Raw genomic sequence first — 20,570 nt, 5'->3', positions numbered from 1 at the left:
GAGGATTCATATCACGTGAAAAGTACCGTGACGTCACTTATTATCAACTTAGGAATCGGAGAGAACAGTCATAATATACCAACATGTAGTTATTTTACATATACGCAGAAAGACACTCTAGGTATAAACAGGCCAGCCCAGGAATTACAAAACCAGGGTCAACCCTAGATACCAATGCCCCAGCGCAACCAGGACCGGACCGATGCAAAAACAACGAAAAACATAGTACAAAGGAAATCAGTCATACAATTGAGGCCAAAATGAGTAGACGCTTAAGCCCGCTCCTTTCTGAAACAAGCAATTTAAAAGAAGAAATCATCTCGCGTAAAGATGATCTATTCGCCCTTGAGACGCTCCTGGTGGACGGAGAAAGCGTCCTGGAGGAGCTCTTGTTCCTCCTTCAAGTGAACGGACTTAAGACCGGTGGCCACGGAGGCACTCGGTGCGCGACCAGCGTACATGACGTGGCGGCGGTTGTGGTGCTCGGTCGCGTTCAACAATGTCTCGATACGGGGCTGGACGTAGCTCCAAGAACCGGCGTTCAAAGGTTCCTCCTGGGCCCAGACGATGTTGCGAGCGTTGGGGTAGCTGTCGAGGTTCTCCTTGAGCTGAGCCCAGGGGAAGGGGTGCAGCTGCTCAACACGGGTGATGGCGGTGTTGCGGATGTTGTTGGCCTCACGGTGCTTCAGGAGGGCAGCGTAGACCTGACCAGTGCACATGATGACGCGCTCAATCTTCTCGGGCTCGTCGATAGCGGTGCCATGAGCTGGGTCAGGGATAATCCATTGGAAGTGAGAGTCATCAGTGAATTCCTCCAGAGATGAGCGAGCAATCGGGTGACGGAGGAGAGACTTGGAGAAGAAGATGACGAGGGCTGGATCATTGTTAGTTCAGATAATCTTCGAGCATGGGGAACATTAACGTACGCTTGCGGAATTGACGGTGAATCTGGCGACGCAGAAGGTGGAAGAGGTTAGCAGGGCTCGTCATGTAGGCAATCTGCATGTTGCAGTCCTGGTGCTGGCGATCGAGCTTGTCCTGCGAGGGGAAGACGCGAGGCTCCTCGTTGCAGAGCTGGAGGTAACGCTCCATACGGCCGGAGGAGTGCTCAGGACCCTGTCCATCGTATCCGTGGGGAAGGGACAGAACCAGGCCGGAACGCTGGAGCCACTTCGATTCGCCAGAAGCGATAAATTGATCAATGATACACTGAGCGTTGTTCGCAAAGTCACCGAACTGGGCTTCCCACATTACGAGGGCGTTGGGGGAGGTCAAAGAGTAACCGTATTCGAATCCGAGGCTGTAAATGGGTCAGCTGCGGTACGTTAATTTAACTAGGGGCAAAGGCACTTACACTCCGAATTCACTCAGAGACGAGTTGGAAATCACGAAGCTACCCTGATCTTTGCTGATGTGCTGGAGAGGGGTGTAAGTAGACTCGGTCTCCTGGTCGTGCAGAACAGCGTGACGCTGAGAGAAGGTACCACGCTCAACATCCTGACCAGACACACGGACATGGTAGCCCTCGTTGACGAGAGATCCAAAGGCAAGAGCCTCGGCAGTGGCCCAGTCAATGTTCTGGCCCTCTTCAACGGTCTTTTTACGGTTGGACAAGATACGCTTCAGGTTGCGGTGAAGGGTGAAACCATCAGGAGCGCCAGAGATCTTGTCGGCAATGCTGTTCAAGACAGCGGGCTCGACAGCAGTGGGGAGATGCGGCAAAACTTCAGTGGCAAGCTCCTTGGGAGTCTTGAACCCGTTCCAAGCAGAGGTCAACCATTCCTTACCGGTAGGCTGGTAGTCCTTGCTACGGTCGAAGCTGTCGTTGAGCATTCCCCAGACCCACTTCTTGTGCTCATCAATGTCCTCCTTGGTGAAAGTGCCCTCGGAGATGAGCTTCTCCACGTACAAGTCGAGCTGGTGCTTCTTCTCGGCAATGCGCTTGTACATCAGAGGCTGGGTGAAAGAGGGCTGGTCAGTCTCGTTGTGACCTTGCTTACGGTAGCAGACAATGTCAACGACAACATCACGCTTAAACTCAGCGCGCCAATCGGCAGCAACCTGGCAGACGTAGTTGACAGCCTCAACATCGTCAGCGTTCACGTGGAAGACGGGAGCATCGATGGACTTGGCAATGTCAGAGCAGTAAGGAGTGGAACGAGCGAAGCGAGGGTCAGTGGTGAAACCAATCTGGTTGTTGACGACGATGTGGATGGTTCCTCCGGTGGAGTAAGCGGGGAGCGAATGGAAACCCATGGTCTCGTAGACGACACCCTGCGCAGCAAAGGCAGCATCACCGTGCAGCAAAACACCCATAGCTGAGTCGAAGTTCTTTTCATCGTTGTTGTAGTGCTGGATGGCGCGAGCCTTGCCAAGCACGACAGGGTCTTCAGCTTCAAGATGCGACGGGTTTGCGACGAGGGAGAGCTGGACGCGCTTGCCAGAAGGCGTGGGACGCTCGAAGTTCATTCCCAAGTGGTACTTGACATCACCGGAGCCCTCATCGGAGGGCTCAGTAGAACCAGCAAATTCACTGAAGATGGACTCGTTGGGCTTTCTGACGACGTTGGAAAGAACGTTCAGACGACCACGGTGAGGCATACCAATAACGATGTCCTTGATACCGTAGTCGACGCTGCGGTCAATCAGAGCCTTCATACCGGGGACGAGGGACTCGCAACCCTCCAGACCGAAACGCTTGTCGTTGGGGAACTTGGTAGCGAGGAAAGTCTCGAAGCTAGAACTCCAGATCAGACGATCGAGAATGCGGCGCTTGTCATCGACGGAGTACTTGTAAGGCTCGGGAACCTCGAACCGATCACGAATCCAGTCGCAGGGCTTGCGGTCGGGGATATGGATATATTCCACACCGTACGAGCCGCAGTAGATCTTCTCGCAAGCGGCGATAATCTCGCGGAGAGACAGCTTCTTGCGGCTATCTGTAGCGAACCGGGGAAGGATACCGGGGCCAAGGTCGAACTCCTCATCGAGATCGCGTTCAGTGAAACCGTAGTGATCAAGCTCGAGCTCCTTGGGCTTGCTGTAGCCGAAGGCCTCAGCCTCACCACGGATACCCAGAGGATCAATCTTTGCCTTGTGATGACCGCGAGCCTGGTATGCGCGAACGAGAAGTTGGACCTTCAAGTGTTTCGTGACATCAGTTCCGGCAGAGAGCCCCAGACCGACACCGGGCATCTCTTGGTGGACGCCACCAGTGGGTGTGGGAACGAGTGTGGGAGGGGGTTGGAAGGCTTGGGAGACGGGCATCTTGCCCTCCTCCATGTTGCGGAAATATGTTTGCCATGAGATATGGACGCTGGAGGGGTCTTTGCGCCATGCGAGGTACATCTCATCGATATAGTTGGCAGTGTTGCCCTGGAGGAAGGAGTCGCTGGCATCCTAGAAGCAAGGACACGTAAGTCAGGCGAAATGTCGCGAGATTGGCATCAGGGTCTTCGGGAGGGAAAGTATTCTTACCACGCCAGAGCCCTCGGCGGGCGCCGCATAATGTCTCTTCCCATTCGACAACCGGTCGACAAGGGCAAGAGGTCGTCGGGTAGCCAAGCTGAATTTTGAGCTGGAGCTGGAGGCGGAACGTCTAGCTGTAGAAGCGAGAGACATTGACCGTCTGCACGCGGAGCAGGCAGGACCGCGCAGCATGCCGCTGCTGGTGGCCTTGACGGCAGTGGAACGAAGCATTTTGCGATTTTCCCGTGCTTGGGGAGCTCTCGGGCCGATGCGAACGAGTTCAGGAGCTTTGGTTATGACGTGTAAAAGTCGTGGAAGACACGACAATGGGAAATGAAGGTATATGGTGGGGAGGAATTGAGGATAATCAAGATCTATTCAGTCATTCGGAAACGCAAGTCAGCAGACAAGACTCTGTATGAGGCATATTTAGGCATATTATTCGGGCCAAAGGGAACCTTGAAAAACTTCCAGAGGAATGACGAACCGCTTGGAGGTGAAACTGCTTTCACCCGATTAAGGACGCAATCATCAGAGAGCTATACAGGCTCTCAATAATGAACTATATTTGGGAGGGAGATCGGGGAGAAAAGGTCGCGACCAAGAAAGAAAGAAGAAGCAAAAGAACCGACTCGGAAGCAAGGTCAAGACACTCACTCAATCGGCTATGGCGGCCATGGCTTGTTGCCGTGATAGGACTAGTGTGCCACTGACTCTGGCAGACTCAGCGAGCGGATAGCGCCAATGACGGTTTTACTATTTCCCACATCCGCGGGTTTTTGCGGGCGCCGGGTAAGCGGGCGGAACTGAGTGGATTATGTATCTAGATTCCAAGATGGTTGATGGAGATCATGAATAGATAATAGGTATTATGATTATGCAGCTGATATGCGAAGAAGGTGTTACCATGTCCAAAAAGCCAACCCAATTCCTAAATCATTATGTCATGTGTATACAAAGCGCTAATCCTCAAAAGATCCGGGTATAGTAAATACGATATATAGAAGGGCAAGATCAACCTTATAGGCGAGTGGTCAAATCTGAAAATACCTATCCAGTCGCTGATCGATCATTGCGTTGTGGAGGGAGAGAGTACGCCCATGCAGACTCCCTAACAGGGGAGTCGATGGAATTCGAACCGCCGAGGAAGTCCGGAGGAACGGTATGTACGGTAGGGCTCACATCAGAGAAGGTGAAGCTGCCTCTATTAGAGGTAGCACTCTGTTGTGGAGGGGGACTGCCGCTGCTGCTCCGGAGACTGCCATTGCTCCCGCCCCAGGCATCCCGTCGTAGCTTCATAAGTGCGCCCAACGATAGTTCATCGTCAAGGCTACCTATATCGACCAACTGGGCGAGCCCGGGGCTTGGTAACGACTGGTTAGAGTGAGCGACTCCGTGAGCCGCTACCGAGATGATCGAGTTGCGGGTACTCCATTCACTACGCTCAGTAATGGGTGTCAGACTGGGTTCTCGGAACTTTCCTCGACCGCTGTGGCTGCGAGAGATACCCTCAACACCTCTGGGACCGAAGTAGCCCCCATTTGTGAGCTCTGAACCGTTCCCATATGCTTGCGCGTAAAAGCCGAACTCTTGTCCGTAGATACCCTCATCATCGTTTTCGAGAGCTTCGGCGTTAGCAGCCGCTATTATCGGGTCATCGTACAAATCGTCATTGTCATCAAAGTCAAATTCCTCAAAGACTCCGTCAAAGGATACCGGGTCTATAACCTGGCTGATACAACTTTCATCCGATACAAGGCCCGGTTGGGAATCCAGAGTATGGGCAACACTTTCTTGGCCCAAGGAGCGCTCGCTAAGACTTGTTGTATATCCCAACCGGCCCTTTGTAGCTGCTTGGTTGGCAGCGTCTGCCAGAGCGTTATGGAACGCCTCCAGATTATGCTCCGACAGGATTCCACTGTGAGACCTCGCTACTTCTGGGTTAGGCATGTTCCCGGCAACGCTGCCGTACCTCCTTGGAGCAAAGCCTTGATGATGGTCACTCGCCATGCTTGGAGCGTGTTTCAGCGCATCATCAGGGCCTCCCTCCAAGCCAAGCTCCTCCGGCCCGGTCTGGTCGGCAACGACCGGTTTTGAGACTTGTTTTCGCTCATAGAGATGGCTGGTTGGATCATCAAAGATAGATTCATCAAAATCATCCCCAACTTCTTCAGCGTCTAACTCGCCAAATTCCCCGTCGTCGAAATAGAGATCATCGTCCTCCGGGACTGCCTGTAATGGGATATTAGAAAGATCCCTAGAATCTCGGAAGAAAGTTTTAGAGGAATCTGATGATTCATCTGTCTCTAACGGGGCGTCTTGGGCGAGATGTGCTGGATCTTGTTCTGCTTCATCCGGCACGAGAGACGGAAGCTGGTCGTTCTGAGATTTCGGCATCTCCATGTGTATGGGACTAGCGATGACAGGAGAAAGGTTAGGCGCGAGCCACGACTTATTCAAGATGTTACCCGGGCCAGAAAAGTCACGAAACTCGTCATCCTCATCATCCACATTGACTCCGGGGATCTCTTCTTCAAGGCCATCGATGTCGTCAAACATATCATTGTCATAATCATCCTCAACGTCGCTGAAATCCCCGTTAAGCCGCGCCTGGGCCTTTCGCGCGGCTTCCTTTTCTTTATGCTTCTCTTCCAGCAGCTTCTCCTGCGTTGAGGAGCCTACCCCATTCATATCAAAGCTGAACCGAGAAGCGTTACTTTTGAAGTGCTTCGGCAACCCAGAAGGCTGCTGCGGTTCAAGCTCGAATGTATCGTTGTCTTCTTCGGCTGTCGCCGCATCATCATCAACCGCGATTTCATTATGGGAGCTCGGCTTTTGTGGTTCATGAACAGACTCGGCACGATCATCCGTGATTGACGAAGGGAGCTTTCTTGCAAAGACAGGTATTGAGTGCGAATTGCGATCCAGGCTGGACTCCATCAACAGAGAAGATTGCAGATACGCTTTATTCTCCACCTGTAGGGTTCTTTTATCGTCCTCGAAATGCTCCTTGAATACCGGCGAATGATCGCTATGTCTCTTCCCGTGTTCTATCACGGGAGAAAAGGCGTTACCGGAATCGTTACTGCGCAGGTTCAGATCACTCCCAGGATAACCATGATGTGTACCACTGGATGGGCTCGGTTGACCGGCTTGCTCCCGCAGAGGGACAGGCGCGTTTGACAGTTGACGCCGGGGTCGAGGGGCGGAGAAGTCATGGACAATATTCCCTCGGATGCGGGGATCGTAGTCATCCGGGATTGCAGGAACGAAGTTCTTGGAGCCTTTATTGACATCCTCTGCACGCAGCCCCGCCATCTGATGAGCACGCCTCTTGGCCAAGAGAGACATAGGGTTCAGGAGATGTAGCATAGTCTTGCCAGACCTTTGTGGTACAGGCTCCACCGGCTGCATATCACGATCATACTGTCGGCGACTGGTAGGTCCTTCAAACCGATATTCACGTTGCGATGCCGAAGCTTTATCGTTCGGGGACTCATCTGCAGAGCTTCGAAAGCGACGGTGACTCGATGGCGCCATTCCGGGGGAGGTTGAGCGCTGCAGGGGACTGTCGGTAGACTGGGAACTTAATGGGCTCTTCCCCGATGATGGTTGATAAGGCGAGGTAGTCTTGGAAGGGTCTCCGTTGGCCCGGTCTAGAGTATCTGGTGTGGGGGAGAGCTGTGGATAATCCGACCGTGAAGTAACATTTGAAAGCCCCCTATCGCGCTCTTCAAGGATTGTTCGGGGTCGCGTACGATGCTCAGAGGACGATTCGGCTGGAAGGGCGGCAGGGGAGAGAGATGGAGCATCAGCGCTTGACTCGAAGACAGTCGGGTTTTCTCCATCAAATTTGAGAGTGTTCTGCGCCGGTGATCGTGCAGCGAGGCTCTCTGCTACCGTGAACTTTTCGTCGAGAGTCGCAGCTAAAGTCGTCGAATCAGCGATCAGCGGTAGTTGGGGAGGATTGCTGGTCCCAAGCACTTTCGAGGTGGGCTGTGAGGCGGAAGGAACAGGGGACGCATTCGATCGGCGACGCCAGTAGGAGAACACAGTCGACGGTGGCATTCTGAACTGTGCATCGGGACACCTGCAGCTGTCTCCGTATGGTTCGGGAGAGAAGATTCGCTCAGGAGGCGCAGAAGCGTCCCATTCTGGCGAACAATCGCTGGTCAGTTGGGTACCAGCGCTGCGGAGAATTCCATCAAGAAACGCGGCGTGGGGCAAAGTGCAGCCACTCAAGGCACCGCGACAATTATAGCAGCAATCAGACATGAAAAGAGGACAAAATAAACCCGTGCTAGTCCTGACTGGGAACTAAAAGCACGTGATTCTGCTTCTAATGGATATGTAGTAGAACGTTCCAATGTGAGTATAGGACGATAGAACATCGCTTGCTGCTAATTTACAAACCCAAACGCTGATAAATGCATGATGCTACCAATCGTCCCAATATACGCTGAAGCGACTCCGAAAGACCCGAACAAAAATAAACAGTCGAATATAAGAGAGTGGGAAAGGGCTAAACAATGCTCTGCCTCCACCGATCGATGATTTCTCGTTGTCCCGGTTCTACCCCCTGTCGCACGGCATTGGGATGGAAATTAGTGGGCATTGCATAACTCAGATGCCCATTTCCCAGGATGGCGTCGCTGTAAAATGTGTTGGGGTGTGCCATTCCGTATCCGTAAGGGCCGACCATGCTAGCCGCTTGATATGGCGAGTATCCTCCTGCTGTCTTCGGAGGCCCAGCACTGACGGGGAGTTGTTGCATGGACATTCTATGATTAAGCTGGCCAGCTGGTCCATTGGAATTTGGTACTTCCTGCTGTAAAGACTGGTGTTCGGCAGTAGTCGGGCGTCGAGCATGGAGTACATCCGCCATACTCCGTCGGTATCGGGGAATTTTCAAGCCTGAATTCCGCTTCGCATCAGCTTCCTTCTTGAGACGAGCCCGTCTCTGAGCTAGACTTTCGTCCTCCTGCGATGGTTCATTTTCTTTGTCCTTGTTCTCATCATCCTTCAAATTGTCGAGCTCGGCCAAGAGCTCGGTCGTAAAGTCGGTATCGGCTTTCGAGACGTTACGTTCGTGGCCCTTGAGTCGCCTCAGGCGCTGACCGAGAGTTTCTCCTTCATCGCCGCTTTCATCTTCTGGAGGGGAAGCGAAAGGACCTTGGGGCGCTTGTGAATACATGGTCATAGGACGCTGATCCAGGGCTTGCGGTAGCGGCTCACCCCGAAGTCGAGCTCGCCGCCTGCTCAAGGGCTCACTCTCCTCCATCTCTCTCTTCTCCATAAGACCCAAGGGCCGAGCCTCATCAGCAGCTTGGGCTTTGTCGGGGAAAAGCATGCCGAGTGGCACATCCTCGTCTTCGTCTTCATCGTTATTAGGACCATCTGGGTTCTCCCAGGCCAGGGCAACGGGCTTCTGCCGCCTGTGCTCACTCTGTTTCGCTGCAACGGCTTCAAGCTCAAGAAGCGTTGAGTGCATTCCAACCGCATTGGCTGCCGTTCGCCGCCTATGTTTCAGGTCGTGCTTTCGCTTCTCCAATTCTGCGAGCAATGTAGCCGGAGGCCCAATGTAATGTGATTCTTCATCTTCCTCTTCCTCGGAAGCGTCTTCTCCGCTACTGCTCCCTGTTCCTGACTCGGAATCATTGTCTGTGTCAGTACCTGATTCCCTGTCGTGTCTGCGTAATGAGGTGGTTTCATGCGTATCAGCCGCCTGGGCCTCCGATGTGGGATACATAGTATTCACTGCAAGCGTACTAGATCGAAGATTCGAATTTGAGGACTGCTGCCCCAGCGCATGGGCGCTCTTGGGTCGCTGCTTCTTCCGTTGTCCCGACACGTCTTTCCCATGTTTCGAACTGCCATACACCTCTGAACCAAGATGACCAGCAAAGGGATGGTCGGTAAAAGCGGTAACAGGGGCCGTTGTGGAAGCATCAAGGATGCTATCAAGCGTTGCGACTGCCGAGGTTTGGGCCGGATCTATATCGAGTGATGCACTAGGCGGTTCAAAAAATACACTGGCACGTAGTTGTGGTGGTAGATCTGACGGCTGTTTGGTCCGTCTGCGATCATTACTTTGATTTTGCTCGGAAAGCCATGGTGCTGATTTTCTGTTCTCGGGCGAAACTACGTCAAGAAGCTGTGTGCGACGCTTCTCTCGTTCGGTTTGATCTGGGCGCTGAGAGAGTCGAGGCGGTAGGTTGAGCATCATTGGCACGGGTGCTGGGTAAAAGACCATATTCTCCCCTTCCTGTGGTTGCTTGTATGGCTCGGACCGGCTGGCCAGCGGGGGTCTGGTCAAAGAAAACCGCCGATCCCCATTGGGAACAAAGTGAACGCCATCGAAGTCTGTAAACAGAATCTTGGCCTGGCGATATGTGTCACCAGACGCTGCCGACGACGGTCGCTCAATTCCAACCTGATCGTTCATCTCTGGTTGGTATGCCGCGGGTTCAGGGGGCGGAGGAAGGTAGGAGTGTATGGGGTGTTGCGTGGTAGTTGAATGTTCGGGGAGGTCTTCGAGTGCTTGTTGTTCTGATAGTTGCGCGAGGCGAGAAACCGACTGCAAGGAGCCTCGGCGTGAACCAACCGTGTGAGGCTGGCCATCCTGGACACTGTGGGAATTAGGATAATTAGAGGTTGAGCTTGAGCGCCTCCTTTGTTCGAGATCCATCTTGCGTATCTCACTCCCGATATCTGTAGAGCTCAGACTTAATCGCTCGGCTGTCTTTTCCAACCTCTCGACATTATGAAGGTAGGCCCCCTGAAGCGATTGTAATCCTGGGGTCGGGTGACTGAGAGGGACCGAGTTCTCAGTGGTTGGTGTTCGCAAGTCAGCGCGGTCCTCGGTCGGAGAAACATCAGGCACAGGCACAGGCACAGGCGTAGGAGGAGCAGGAGCTGCAGACGCAAGAGGGCGACCGGGGCTAACGTTGGGGCTACTGGCACTATTGAGGCCCGGGCCTGTTGGCGGACGCGGATCGGCTATCACTTCGTAGTCGTCTCCCTCCACCATATCGTAACTGGGCGTTGTCATCGACCGAATCATAGATCCAAGGCGCCCTAGACCGTTGTCCTCAGGGTCATTGGTTTTCGCGCGCTGCAGATAACTCCCGGCGCCGATGTTGTCGGCGTCCAAAGGCAGCTTCTCGAATGAAGCGGGATGATGGGGTGGCTGCGGCGAGGGATTCCTGGAATCATCAGAATCGGAAGCCAGCGCGTGGTCGGCTTGAGAAACGGCGTTGTACGCCATTTTCAATAGACGTTGGACAAGCAATGGCCATGAAAAAACGCTTATGATTTGTTGTCGTGTGACCGAATGCTGGTGCAGGAGGAACGAGGCAATCAAGGGAATTGAATGGATCAACGCCCGCTCAAAGATAAGGCGCCCCAAAGATAGTATGGGATCGTGATCATGGACTGCGAGGGAGGGGAAGGGATTATGGAAGTAGAAGTCGAGAAGAAAGGATGGAAGCCCTTGGGGAGCGCGATACAACGTCTATAATAATAAAAACTGCTCCATTCTTGCTCTTGCTCTCGAAACCAACTGAATCCAGGTCCCAAACTCCAGGGAAATTCCATCATGTGCGGGCCTTTTGACCTGAACGGCATTCGTTCTAGCCAGTCGGAGGGCGAGAGCTTCTAATTATATCTTGAGGGGCAAAAACCCTCTCCACTGTTCTTCTGTCTCAAACCAAGTTTTACATCCAGACCCAACGAGCCGTCATCCTAAATGGATGAGAGGGAATCCCTGATGCCATTGCCTCTTTTAGTTTCGCACTTTTGAGTGCCTTTTTGATGTCCCGCCGAGTGACTGGATTGTCAGGCACGAGCTCCACGGTTATGAAGCCCAGACCCCGCGAACATGCGATGATCACCTGGAGGCGCAAGAGCTGAAGAGCCTCGATTAGTCTACTGGGTACTGTTGACTACCATCAACTGACGGCAGCGCTCTATCTGTCCTTTCCGGTCATACATCTGGATTCGTACATTGCTGAGAGCGGCTTGATAAGGGTCCCCCGGATACGGCCGAAAAGAATGGATGATCATGGACTAGTTGGCAATGTGCCTGCTGAATTGAATGGTTGCGGATCTGATCGACTCAAGAGTCTTCAGGGAACCTACTCCGGAGTCGATCCCACATCGCAGTAGCAAAGTCGGAGTTGTTTTCTGATGATCGGCAGGTCGACGTTGGTCTTCAACTCAACGCTCGGCCCGTTGCTGATCCTGTCCCATGTATCCATAAGACTGCAGAATTTGAGATCCTCGCGAGCATGGATAACAGTGATCATTCAACTACTAAAAAGCGAGCATCCATTCTCCGACCGTCTTCCTCAGTGCCTAGCAGTAGGTACTTTTGGTCCTTGCTCCATGGTAACACTGCATAATCAAGGTACAGAAGTATTGCCAACTTGCGGTTACACTGTCATCTAACGTCTCTTAGTTCCAATCCAAATACCAAACTACTAGTAATTGTGGTTTGGACACAATTCCCACGAGATTGGAGTTTAGTCCCTCGAAAACAGATAGCCGTCCTTGGATGTCAACGCCAATGTACGAATACACTATTTACATACCCATCTAAGTTGGTACTTAGTACATTGAGCTTCTCCCGAGAAATTTAGAATCCATTTGCAAGATGGAGCAGTGAATGTAAGCATGCACTGTGATTGGCCACTGCAGTCAAAGGGCCGCATAGCACGTGATACCGCGTCATGCGGGACGCGACCAAAAGGACTCTCATCGCCAAACACCATGGTCCAGATCTTGCCAAAGCGTAAGGAATTCAAAGTCCTAACAGGCCGATATGTCTTACTATGACATCGACTCGATTCTGACAGATGCCCAGGTACAGCAGCATCGCCCCCGATTCGCGATTTCCCGCCCAAAGGCTAACCCAGAGAACCTATCAAGAAACTACCATGTACATTCGAGCTTGATGTCCCTGGGCTTGGTATTTTAGAGGGCAACCCTGGTGAAAACGTAAGCTTACTACTATCCTTGCGCAAGTGACAGCTGTTATGACTGACCGTACACTCATTAGATCAAAGCGGGGACACGCATTGATCTTCCATTATGGCTGGGTGAGATGCTCTCTATCGGGTAATTGCTTCCAACCGAATGAGCTGTCGAGAGGAGGAAATGTCTGATTCGGCCTAGGGCACGGCTAGGAACATCGCGACTAGTCACGCTTGATATCCCGTCTGCGCTCTCAGAGCGGGTGATGAATGCTTTGAAAGCCGATCCTCGAACCGTTGACCTGCGCTCGTTGGCGCCAAACTATTACCGCCTGAGTGAAAGGGTTCTAGAACTGTTTGAGGAGGAAGAGATGGTCGATATCCTGAGTAATGTATGCTTGACCCCGCCTACCGTCGCCCACAGAAGTACTTTACTAACGCATCCAAATAAGACATTCAAGAAGCGTGCCGCCGAGATTGCTGACCACGCGCACAACCCGAAAGGCGCCCTTGGCGATGGTGTGGAGTTTCTAAGAGGTCTCGACGAGACAGAAAGACAATGTTCGTTTACCCATGTCTCTGAACCTGCTTCCCGATGGCCTGCTAAGCATATTTCTAGTGTTCCGCGTGGCTCACGATAGTGCGAAAGGAACGCGGGTCTGGGCCGGAGAGGCGAAGAAGCGATGAGACTCTGATACGTGGAATAATTTAGATCGAGCTGCGCTCGTTTGGCTATGAGATATGACTACATTACAAGAAAAAGTGAAAGACTCCAAAATTCCTCAAAGTATGAATTGGTATGATTTGATTCAGCAACGGGTATATACTTCAACAAGACACCAGACACTAAGCTCCTCGGATGAGAAAGCTCGCATGGACAGAGACTATTGGGTGCTTGGGGCTGTCCGCAACTCAGGCTGTCGACCGACACATTTACTCAAATTTGGGACCTGGGAATTTCTTTATGCGCTGGAAAGCAAGGCAGTGGGACTAGGCCAATAAAGGTCAACTGGAAGCAAACATCTCAAAGTCAAACTCGGGTGGTGAACTTTGAGGAGCCTCGAGAAAGGGAACCATAAATTTTGGGCAACCTGCTTAACTACATTAAAATAACTTGAAAGCGGACGGCCATCGTCAATGAACGACTTCATAGGTAGCTTATGTAGACGATTTCGCCTTCATAGCGCACGAGATCGCGGGACGGGAAGCATGACGTGGGATGAACGATGGGTCTGCTTAGCACGAGCTCAGGTCTCTCGTAAAATGATCTGGCTCGTGCATATATGATGGGTGAATCTGATGATTTCAACTTATGGTGTTCCAGACACGCATCCGTTAATGAACCATGGATGGACTCTGGAGTGTTGAGGTGGGGCAGTGGTCAAAAATTGGGAGCAGATGCATCAGATTAACAACCTAGAGTGTGAACTGATGAATTTTCAATCTATTCTTGAGATTAATGATAGCGAAATCTGGTGCACTCCAACCTCCAGAATTTATGTCTGCTCCTATAGCAAGCCTCTTATCCATCCTAAGCCTGTCAATCTGCCATGAGCGGCTCGGGGTGATGAAATGGGGGTGGGAAAAAGGAAAAAAAGCCTGAGTCTGCAACTGTCGTTGGCAAGGGATGAAACCCTCCAGAATCTGCTCTTTTGATTGGACTGACGTCTGTCAAATCCAACAGAGGACCGCCCATGCGTGATCCCAGTCGTCAAAAAAAGTCCGGGCTGGAAATCCTTCTCATCGCAAAACATGCTGAGGACGGCACTAAGCGGAGGTACCTGACCTTAGCCGGCTTTAGTGCCAGTGGTTGGTGCAAGACACCACCTTAGCCTGGATGGACAGCCCCTGGAGTGCCGGGGGTATTTTTCCCATCCTGCCTTTGGGTCTGGATTCCTGAGGTCATTCCTGGACGAGGAATGAGGGCTTTCTTGCGTGAATCAAAGCGAGGAGAGGATGCAATGCATGCCAACGTTGCCAACAACAGCTCTGCATACACGACTCCTCTCCTAGCATCAATGGCATGGCAACCAATCTCGTCTGAATACGTCTTCGAATTCTGATGAGCATAGACTGAGCGAGGCTTGTAAGCAGTGAGCTCGTGCAGTGTGGGGATTTGGCTCTTGTCAAGTTTCAACTCCTTCTCTCTTGGCCGCCCTCCAAGATCCATCGATCGACTCGTCACAATCGACCTTGTCCGTCATCGCTTCTTTTCTTCTCGCTCCTCACGTCAGGCGCGCTTCCAGGGGGTTCGTTGCATCCTTCCCCTCCTCCCCGCCACCCAGTAAATCGATCAAACGCGCTCTTCCCATCTTTGGGATCTCTGATTTTGCGCACTCTCGCGTCATTGATTCCCCATAATCGGGACGAGACATCGATTTCCTACCCTTGCGCGCTCCTATCGTCTGGTTTTTCCGGCCCTTACCTATGAGAGGCGTGCAGCTGGTGGAGACGTCCCTGTCGCTCTGCTGCACTCAATCGATTGTCGTGCATCTCGCTAGCGATACGTATTAGTTGAAGTCCGTCGTTAGATCGCAGCCAAAATGGAGGAAAACCCGCGCAGACGAAGCAGTGTCGCTGGACAGGCGACAACACCATCTTCCTTGCGACACTGTTCATATCCCTCGCCAGCGACAACAGCTCAGAGCCAAAGCGGAAGCAAGTCTCTAAGACACAGCTCGAAGTCGAAAAGTTTGTCTGCCCTTTCGAGCCCTATCCCTAGCTTCCCTGGCGACAGTTACCCTGATTAGACTAACTTATTGACTTTTTGCAGAGAGATCGGAACCCCTTAGGCCTCCTGCGCTCGCCCGAGTCAAGGGCAGAATCGTCATGGAGACCCCAACACGAATGGGCAGTGGTGCGCACTTTTCTCTCAAACATTGACGCGGACCATAGTGTTGATTGATACATAGACATGTCGTGGCTCCAGGATGCCTCCCCGCTTACGAGGACCCCTCGTACACCGCAAAGATCGAGATCCCGTATGTACTATGACTAGGAAAGGGAAGCTAGCTAGACCGCAATCAGAATGCTGACTTTGGATGGGTCATCACAGAAACACCCGAACCAAACACGTCGTCACTCGTCAACCCGTCCTCTGCCCTTTTACAAGACCTGTTGAAGGAACAGCGTGCGACTAGAGGCGCTCGCCCAGGTGGACTTGAGGAGCTGGAAGATAGCCCTCAACGTACCCCGGAATGGTGTCACTCTCAATCCCGATCCCATTCCCAGGAAGAGCCGGGCTCGGAAAAGCAGCCAAACACAAAGATGTCATCATCTGGGAGTGTTAGACAGCCGCGGGAGATGGGGGTACGAGAAACAGACCAGGTAGGTAATCCCGTAATACCTTGACTAGGGGCAGTAACTGACTGAACGTTAGTACATCTCCAAACTTAGCAAACAAAACTTCGACCTCAAACTAGAGATCTTTCATCGGGTGCAACAAGTCTCTACACTTGAGAAGAAAGTGGAGAGAATGCAAGAACTGGAGGATGAGCTGGAGCGCATGCGGGGGCTGGAAGAGGAGGTGCAGGAGCTTAGAGCAGCCGAAGAGGACAACCAAAGACTACGAGAATCGAACGAGCAACTGCGACAAGAGATCGATAAGCGAGACCAAGCCGTTACCGAAGCCGTTGAGCTAATATGCCAGCTTGAGGCCAGAGTGGACGAACTCGAGACTGGAACGGGCTCGACAAGGCCATCTACTGCGCGGCCCTATATTGACGACGGTTCCGATGTTGCTACCCCCAGGAATCTTTCGACTCTCGACATTCCGGAGAGGACGTCCTCAAGACGAAGCGCTAGGTTTGCCGAACGCCGCCGGGTATCATCGGGGTCCCGCCATCTGCAACGGGCGCCGTCTTTCCTGCTTGAGGAGAGCAAGAGCACAGCTGCTCTCCGAAGTCTTTACATAGAAGCGGATATTGAAGAGGACGAGAAACACGTGCTGGAGCCGACAAAGATAACAAAGTCTGAAAGTATGAACTCTATGGCTGAAACGGAAACGACTGAAACTATCGAGCCAGAGTCACCTAGACTTAGCGCTCTAAGCGAGTGTAGCGAGCTGAATATTGATGACACGCCGATTACAGAAGATGGGTTCGACACGATTGACATTCCAGTGCGACAGAAGGAGACCGGCGGCCTGACCCTGGGTCTTTCTTCCACAACACTGGGCAGCTCCGATCGAGATCTGGTCCGTATTGATCAATGGTATACAGCGGAGGCAGACGATGCCGGCAAGCCAGGCAACTCTAGCCGAAAAGCCAGACGTCTATCAGATATCTTCAAGGAGCCCGAAACCTCAAGTCCCAGCAGCTCGTTCAACAGCTCAAGTCACAAGTCGAGGATGGAAAGTATCTTTGGGGGCTCACGAATGCCCCCAACTCCAGACACAATGACTACAGCCTACGCAGGGCTGGCAAACCGCTCTTCCAACAGCACTATTGCAGACAAGAGTCAATCTGACTTGCGCCGATGCCTTACACGAGCACGCTCTGCCGACGAACTCACAGCTAGGCGGAGTTCCATAAACAGCGAGCCTAGACAAAGCATGGATACCAACATGAGCGAAGTCACATTTCCCCGAGTCAGTTTGGACGAAAGGGACGAAGACCCTGCAATCTTCCCCTTGAACAGCATCCAATCTCGCTTCGGGTACTCAGCTAACCAAGGACTCTTCCACGGCGACTTCGAAAGAGTACTAGCGAGAATGGACAAGGACTACTACTCCCCATCCAAACGGACCACGCGCAACAGATCCGCCAGTCGCGGATCCTCACCACCCTCCATGACCGCCGAAGACTGGATTGAGGCGGCCCGTCCCGGGACCCGGAACCGTACGGGCCCTCTCCCAGAAAACTCTGGGCTTGTTGGTGCACGGGCGCCAAGCCAGTCCTCGTTCCTGGGCCGAAGGCATAGCATCGATTCCGCCGTCCGTGAACCGGACCTACCCATCATTCAAACCCTAAACCCGCGCTCTCTAGAAAACGATGCGCCGACACTCCCAACAACAGACCCAGACCCAGAGCGCCGCCGGAGAATCAGCCTCCTCCCACCTTTCTTCAGTCGCTCCGGCACTGCGCGCCGACTCCAGCCACCCGTGATGTCTGACCCCGTCGACTCGGACGGGGGCGCACCCTCCCCCGTTATTCGTAAGACAAGAAATCAGACACCATCATCAAAGGTCCCCCGCCCATTATCCGGACACGGCCTCGACTTTAGCACATCAATGGGACCAACATATGCAGAAGACAGCATATCCCGTTCCTTCACAGAGGCCAACCTCTTCAGCAGCTCTATGAACTCCTCGGCAACAGCTCGACCTTCTACTTCGAACGGCAAGGACCAGCACAAACGCCGTGGATCGCTGGGTATATTCGGCTGGATGAAGGGCGCCAGTGTTGGCCTGGGGTCGCTCAAGAGGTCGGAAACAACCAACTTCACAAATACTCCTACTTCGCGTCCCGAGAGTCCTGGCACGCCAACGACCACCTCTGCATCGGCTGTCACAACAGTCCGTGTCTCCTCGCGCTTAGCAATGCACGATAATGCTACCCTAGCTCCTGACACGAAGTCTGCCGAACCAGTCGCAGACGAGTTCGCTACCAGGACCAGACACCCAACTCGGACAGAAGAGCCAGCCGACGAACAGGGACGGCGTCCGCGGTACATGGAGCGACGGTCCCGTCGACCATGACATGATACCCTCATATTCTTTCACTCGTTTATGCCATTGACACGTCTCGATCCCTATTTCTGTGTTCCTCTGCTCTACGATCTATCTACGATCGATCATGACTGAATAATTTTCTATCTCCCGATCTAATGCGTCACGATACCCTACGAGAACGAGTGCGAACTGCGTTGGCTTTTTATTATCTTATCATCCTCTGGTTTTGGACCTCAACGACATGTCACTTATCGACTCTTTCATTTCTCCTTCTTCGTTCCTCTTACTTCCTTCCATCTGTCTTAAATACGTTACCAGATTTTTGATGATGATGTGCAGTATGTGTCCAATCTCAGGGTTTACTTCTTTCCTGCTACCATCTAGGTTGGAAAGAGCATATGTATTGTATGAATAGTCTCAGTCAAACCAAACTTTTCGTTCGCCATTCTAGTCCAAACCAAACCAAGTATCCTTCTATATCCAACCTAACCAAAACACCAACTTATAACTAGAAAAATTATAGCCGAAACCATGTACAAATAGATCGATACATAAAATGAGATAAGATGAACTTGTGGACGTAGGGCTAGTACCAACTGTTTCCCTTCTCGCCAAGTCTCTTTCCAGACGGATTCATTGAGATAATCCTCTGTCCAGGAATCGTCTCATCCGTAAACGCCGACTCGAAAATTCCTGATATAGCTCGTTTCCCGAGAGTCTTGAACGAGTCATACCCTTCAAGCTCCCCGTTACATGCCGCCCACTCTTTTGACAAGCGCGGGCTAGTTCCATTACCCAGATCGCACCACCGAGTTACCACGATCGCGTGGCGAAAGCGAGATTTCACGCCCCCTTCGCGCTCCTCGGTGAGCTTGACTTCGACGAGGTATTCAGAGGGGCAATCGGGACAGCGGCGCATGGGCTGACAGTGGCCGCACAGAGAGGCAAGGGCGTTAGGATTGAATGCGCGACCATGGTACATATCCTTTGCGCGGTGTTCGAGGCCCTGCAGCGCCTCTGTACGACGGGTAGCGGGGATGTGTGTGAGCGCGCATTTGGCGACGGACATTAGTTCACCGTCGCGCCAGTGAGCGCAGGCGGAGAAGTATGGCCAGTAGTCATCGCGGGAGTAGAGGAGGAGGCGCTGCGAGGAAGGTGGGAGGCCCGGTTCTGCAAAGGTAGAGGAGATGACGCGCATGAGGAGGTGGCCATTGTGGACGAGGAATCGGGACTGGTGGGACCAGTCGTTGCGCCGCCAGCGGCGGCTGAGGGTTGTCGGGTCGGGAATGCCGTAAAGAGGGGACTTGAAGCGGGCGGGCCGGCAGGCAAGTTGGACGAAGGTGAAAGGGAGGGTGCGGCCGTGGGTAATTCGGTGGCGGGCAGGAGGGCGGAGGTTGTTGCGGATGTTGGGGCAGTTGAAGAGGGGGTTTAGGACGTTCGCGGGTTGGAGTGTTTCGTGGCCTTCTTTGGTGCGGACGTGAAATCGGCCGCATGGGAAGCAAAGAAGGTGATGAGGGTAGTATCTATCTTGAGAGACAAGAAAGTCGGCGCGGTCGTCGGTGTTTTCGGGTTGGCTAAGGAAGCGCCATGGTAACAGGCCGAGTCGGGAATAAAGGGTTCTGCTGGCCAGGGCGAGATTGGCAGCGTCAGCGGGAGTGAGGAACTCTGCGATTGACATCCAGAGATCGTTGGGGAGGAGGGCAATGAGGGGCTCGCCGGGTGGCCGGTTGTCGCGGATGTTGAGGCCATCGGCATCGCTGTCGGTATCGAAGTTTTGGAGGCCGATGGCATGGATTACGGCGGTATGATCGAGGACTTCACCTAGCTGTGTATCTTGCTGAGAATGGACACTGCGGTATTTGGCATTGTGGGCCTGTAGAGGTGCCAATGACGGCAAGGGAGGGACATCGTCGTCCTTGGTCAGGGTCCTCAAGGTGGTGGTGGTGGACAGGTCGGACGACGAGGCGCTGAAGTTCTTTTTGCGCAGCACCTGCCGCGACTTCTTGGGCCGCAGAGCATGGGAGATGAAGGCGCGGAAGCCACGCTTTTCCTCAGACATGACTTGGCATTGGAAGTGACAGGGCGCGTTCTTCACGGCGAAGACGAGGTGTTGAGAGAAGAAGATTTTAATCCATGAAACTGAATAAGCAATGATGAAGCTGACGTGGGAGTACACATAAGCCGGCCTCAGACCCTCAATGCAGAGTCTTTGGAGTCTGGACCCTGGACACTCTTAGACGAAAATGTGAATCTTTGGTCACAACTAACACATCGTTGACGACTCGACGAGATACCAAGAAGGACGACTGCCGACTCCGGCGGTTCCGGGGTCAGCCAATTTGAAGTATCCATGGATACACAGAAATTGATGGGTCCTCTGCGACCCCAGGTGGTCTACAGGACCTTAAGAAGGCTTAGACTTTTATAGAACCAGAATAAATAAGCTTTTACACGGCCAG

General features: G+C 52.8%; 7 protein-coding genes across 7 annotated transcripts; 3 read left to right on the top strand and 4 right to left on the bottom strand.

Annotated features, from left to right (window-relative positions):
- Positions 1-55: 55 nt before the first annotated feature.
- kgd1 (alpha-ketoglutarate dehydrogenase KGD1) lies at positions 56-4,160 on the bottom strand. The gene is made up of 5 exons (XM_071041476.1): positions 3,956-4,160; positions 3,478-3,842; positions 1,355-3,399; positions 927-1,300; positions 56-874 (listed from the first exon to the last, which is right to left on the bottom strand). Exons 2-5 carry the CDS (start codon positions 3,697-3,699, stop codon positions 336-338), a joined length of 3,180 nt encoding a protein of 1,059 aa, XP_070894685.1. The 5' UTR covers positions 3,700-3,842; positions 3,956-4,160; the 3' UTR covers positions 56-335.
- Positions 4,161-4,332: 172 nt separating this feature from the next.
- On the bottom strand, positions 4,333-7,728 carry BJX68DRAFT_245278 (uncharacterized protein). Its single transcript, XM_071041475.1, has one exon. The coding sequence runs from the start codon at positions 7,534-7,536 to the stop codon at positions 4,519-4,521; it is 3,018 nt and encodes a 1,005-aa protein (XP_070894684.1). The 5' UTR covers positions 7,537-7,728; the 3' UTR covers positions 4,333-4,518.
- Positions 7,729-7,990: 262 nt separating this feature from the next.
- BJX68DRAFT_258040 (uncharacterized protein) lies at positions 7,991-10,735 on the bottom strand (the record flags this gene model as incomplete). The annotated part of the gene is made up of 1 exon (XM_071043457.1): positions 7,991-10,735. One exon carries the CDS (start codon positions 10,733-10,735, stop codon positions 7,991-7,993), a length of 2,745 nt encoding a protein of 914 aa, XP_070894683.1.
- A 1,493-nt stretch (positions 10,736-12,228) lies between these two features.
- On the top strand, positions 12,229-13,227 carry psf3 (DNA replication protein PSF3). Its single transcript, XM_071041474.1, has 6 exons — positions 12,229-12,331; positions 12,397-12,465; positions 12,527-12,585; positions 12,643-12,832; positions 12,893-13,001; positions 13,060-13,227. The coding sequence occupies exons 1-6, from the start codon at positions 12,290-12,292 to the stop codon at positions 13,125-13,127; spliced, it is 537 nt and encodes a 178-aa protein (XP_070894682.1). The 5' UTR covers positions 12,229-12,289; the 3' UTR covers positions 13,128-13,227.
- Positions 13,228-13,830: 603 nt separating this feature from the next.
- BJX68DRAFT_245269 (uncharacterized protein) lies at positions 13,831-14,148 on the top strand. The gene has a single exon (XM_071041473.1). The coding sequence runs from the start codon at positions 13,839-13,841 to the stop codon at positions 13,992-13,994; it is 156 nt and encodes a 51-aa protein (XP_070894681.1). The 5' UTR covers positions 13,831-13,838; the 3' UTR covers positions 13,995-14,148.
- Positions 14,149-15,370: 1,222 nt separating this feature from the next.
- Positions 15,371-18,138, top strand: BJX68DRAFT_271061 (uncharacterized protein; the record flags this gene model as incomplete). Its single annotated transcript, XM_071046867.1, has 3 exons — positions 15,371-15,421; positions 15,468-15,767; positions 15,820-18,138. 3 exons carry the CDS (start codon positions 15,371-15,373, stop codon positions 18,136-18,138), a joined length of 2,670 nt encoding a protein of 889 aa, XP_070894680.1.
- A 344-nt stretch (positions 18,139-18,482) lies between these two features.
- BJX68DRAFT_245265 (uncharacterized protein) lies at positions 18,483-20,563 on the bottom strand. Its single transcript, XM_071041472.1, has one exon. It carries the CDS (start codon positions 20,168-20,170, stop codon positions 18,698-18,700), a length of 1,473 nt encoding a protein of 490 aa, XP_070894679.1. The 5' UTR covers positions 20,171-20,563; the 3' UTR covers positions 18,483-18,697.
- Between the last annotated feature and the right edge of the window lie 7 nt (positions 20,564-20,570).

This window comes from Aspergillus pseudodeflectus, assembly GCF_044049435.1.
Source record: "Aspergillus pseudodeflectus strain CBS 756.74 chromosome Unknown BJX68scaffold_56, whole genome shotgun sequence".
NCBI classification, from domain to species: domain Eukaryota; kingdom Fungi; phylum Ascomycota; class Eurotiomycetes; order Eurotiales; family Aspergillaceae; genus Aspergillus; species Aspergillus pseudodeflectus.
The sequence above is the reverse complement of the archived record's forward strand: the minus strand, read 5'-3'. Positions and strand labels throughout refer to the sequence as shown.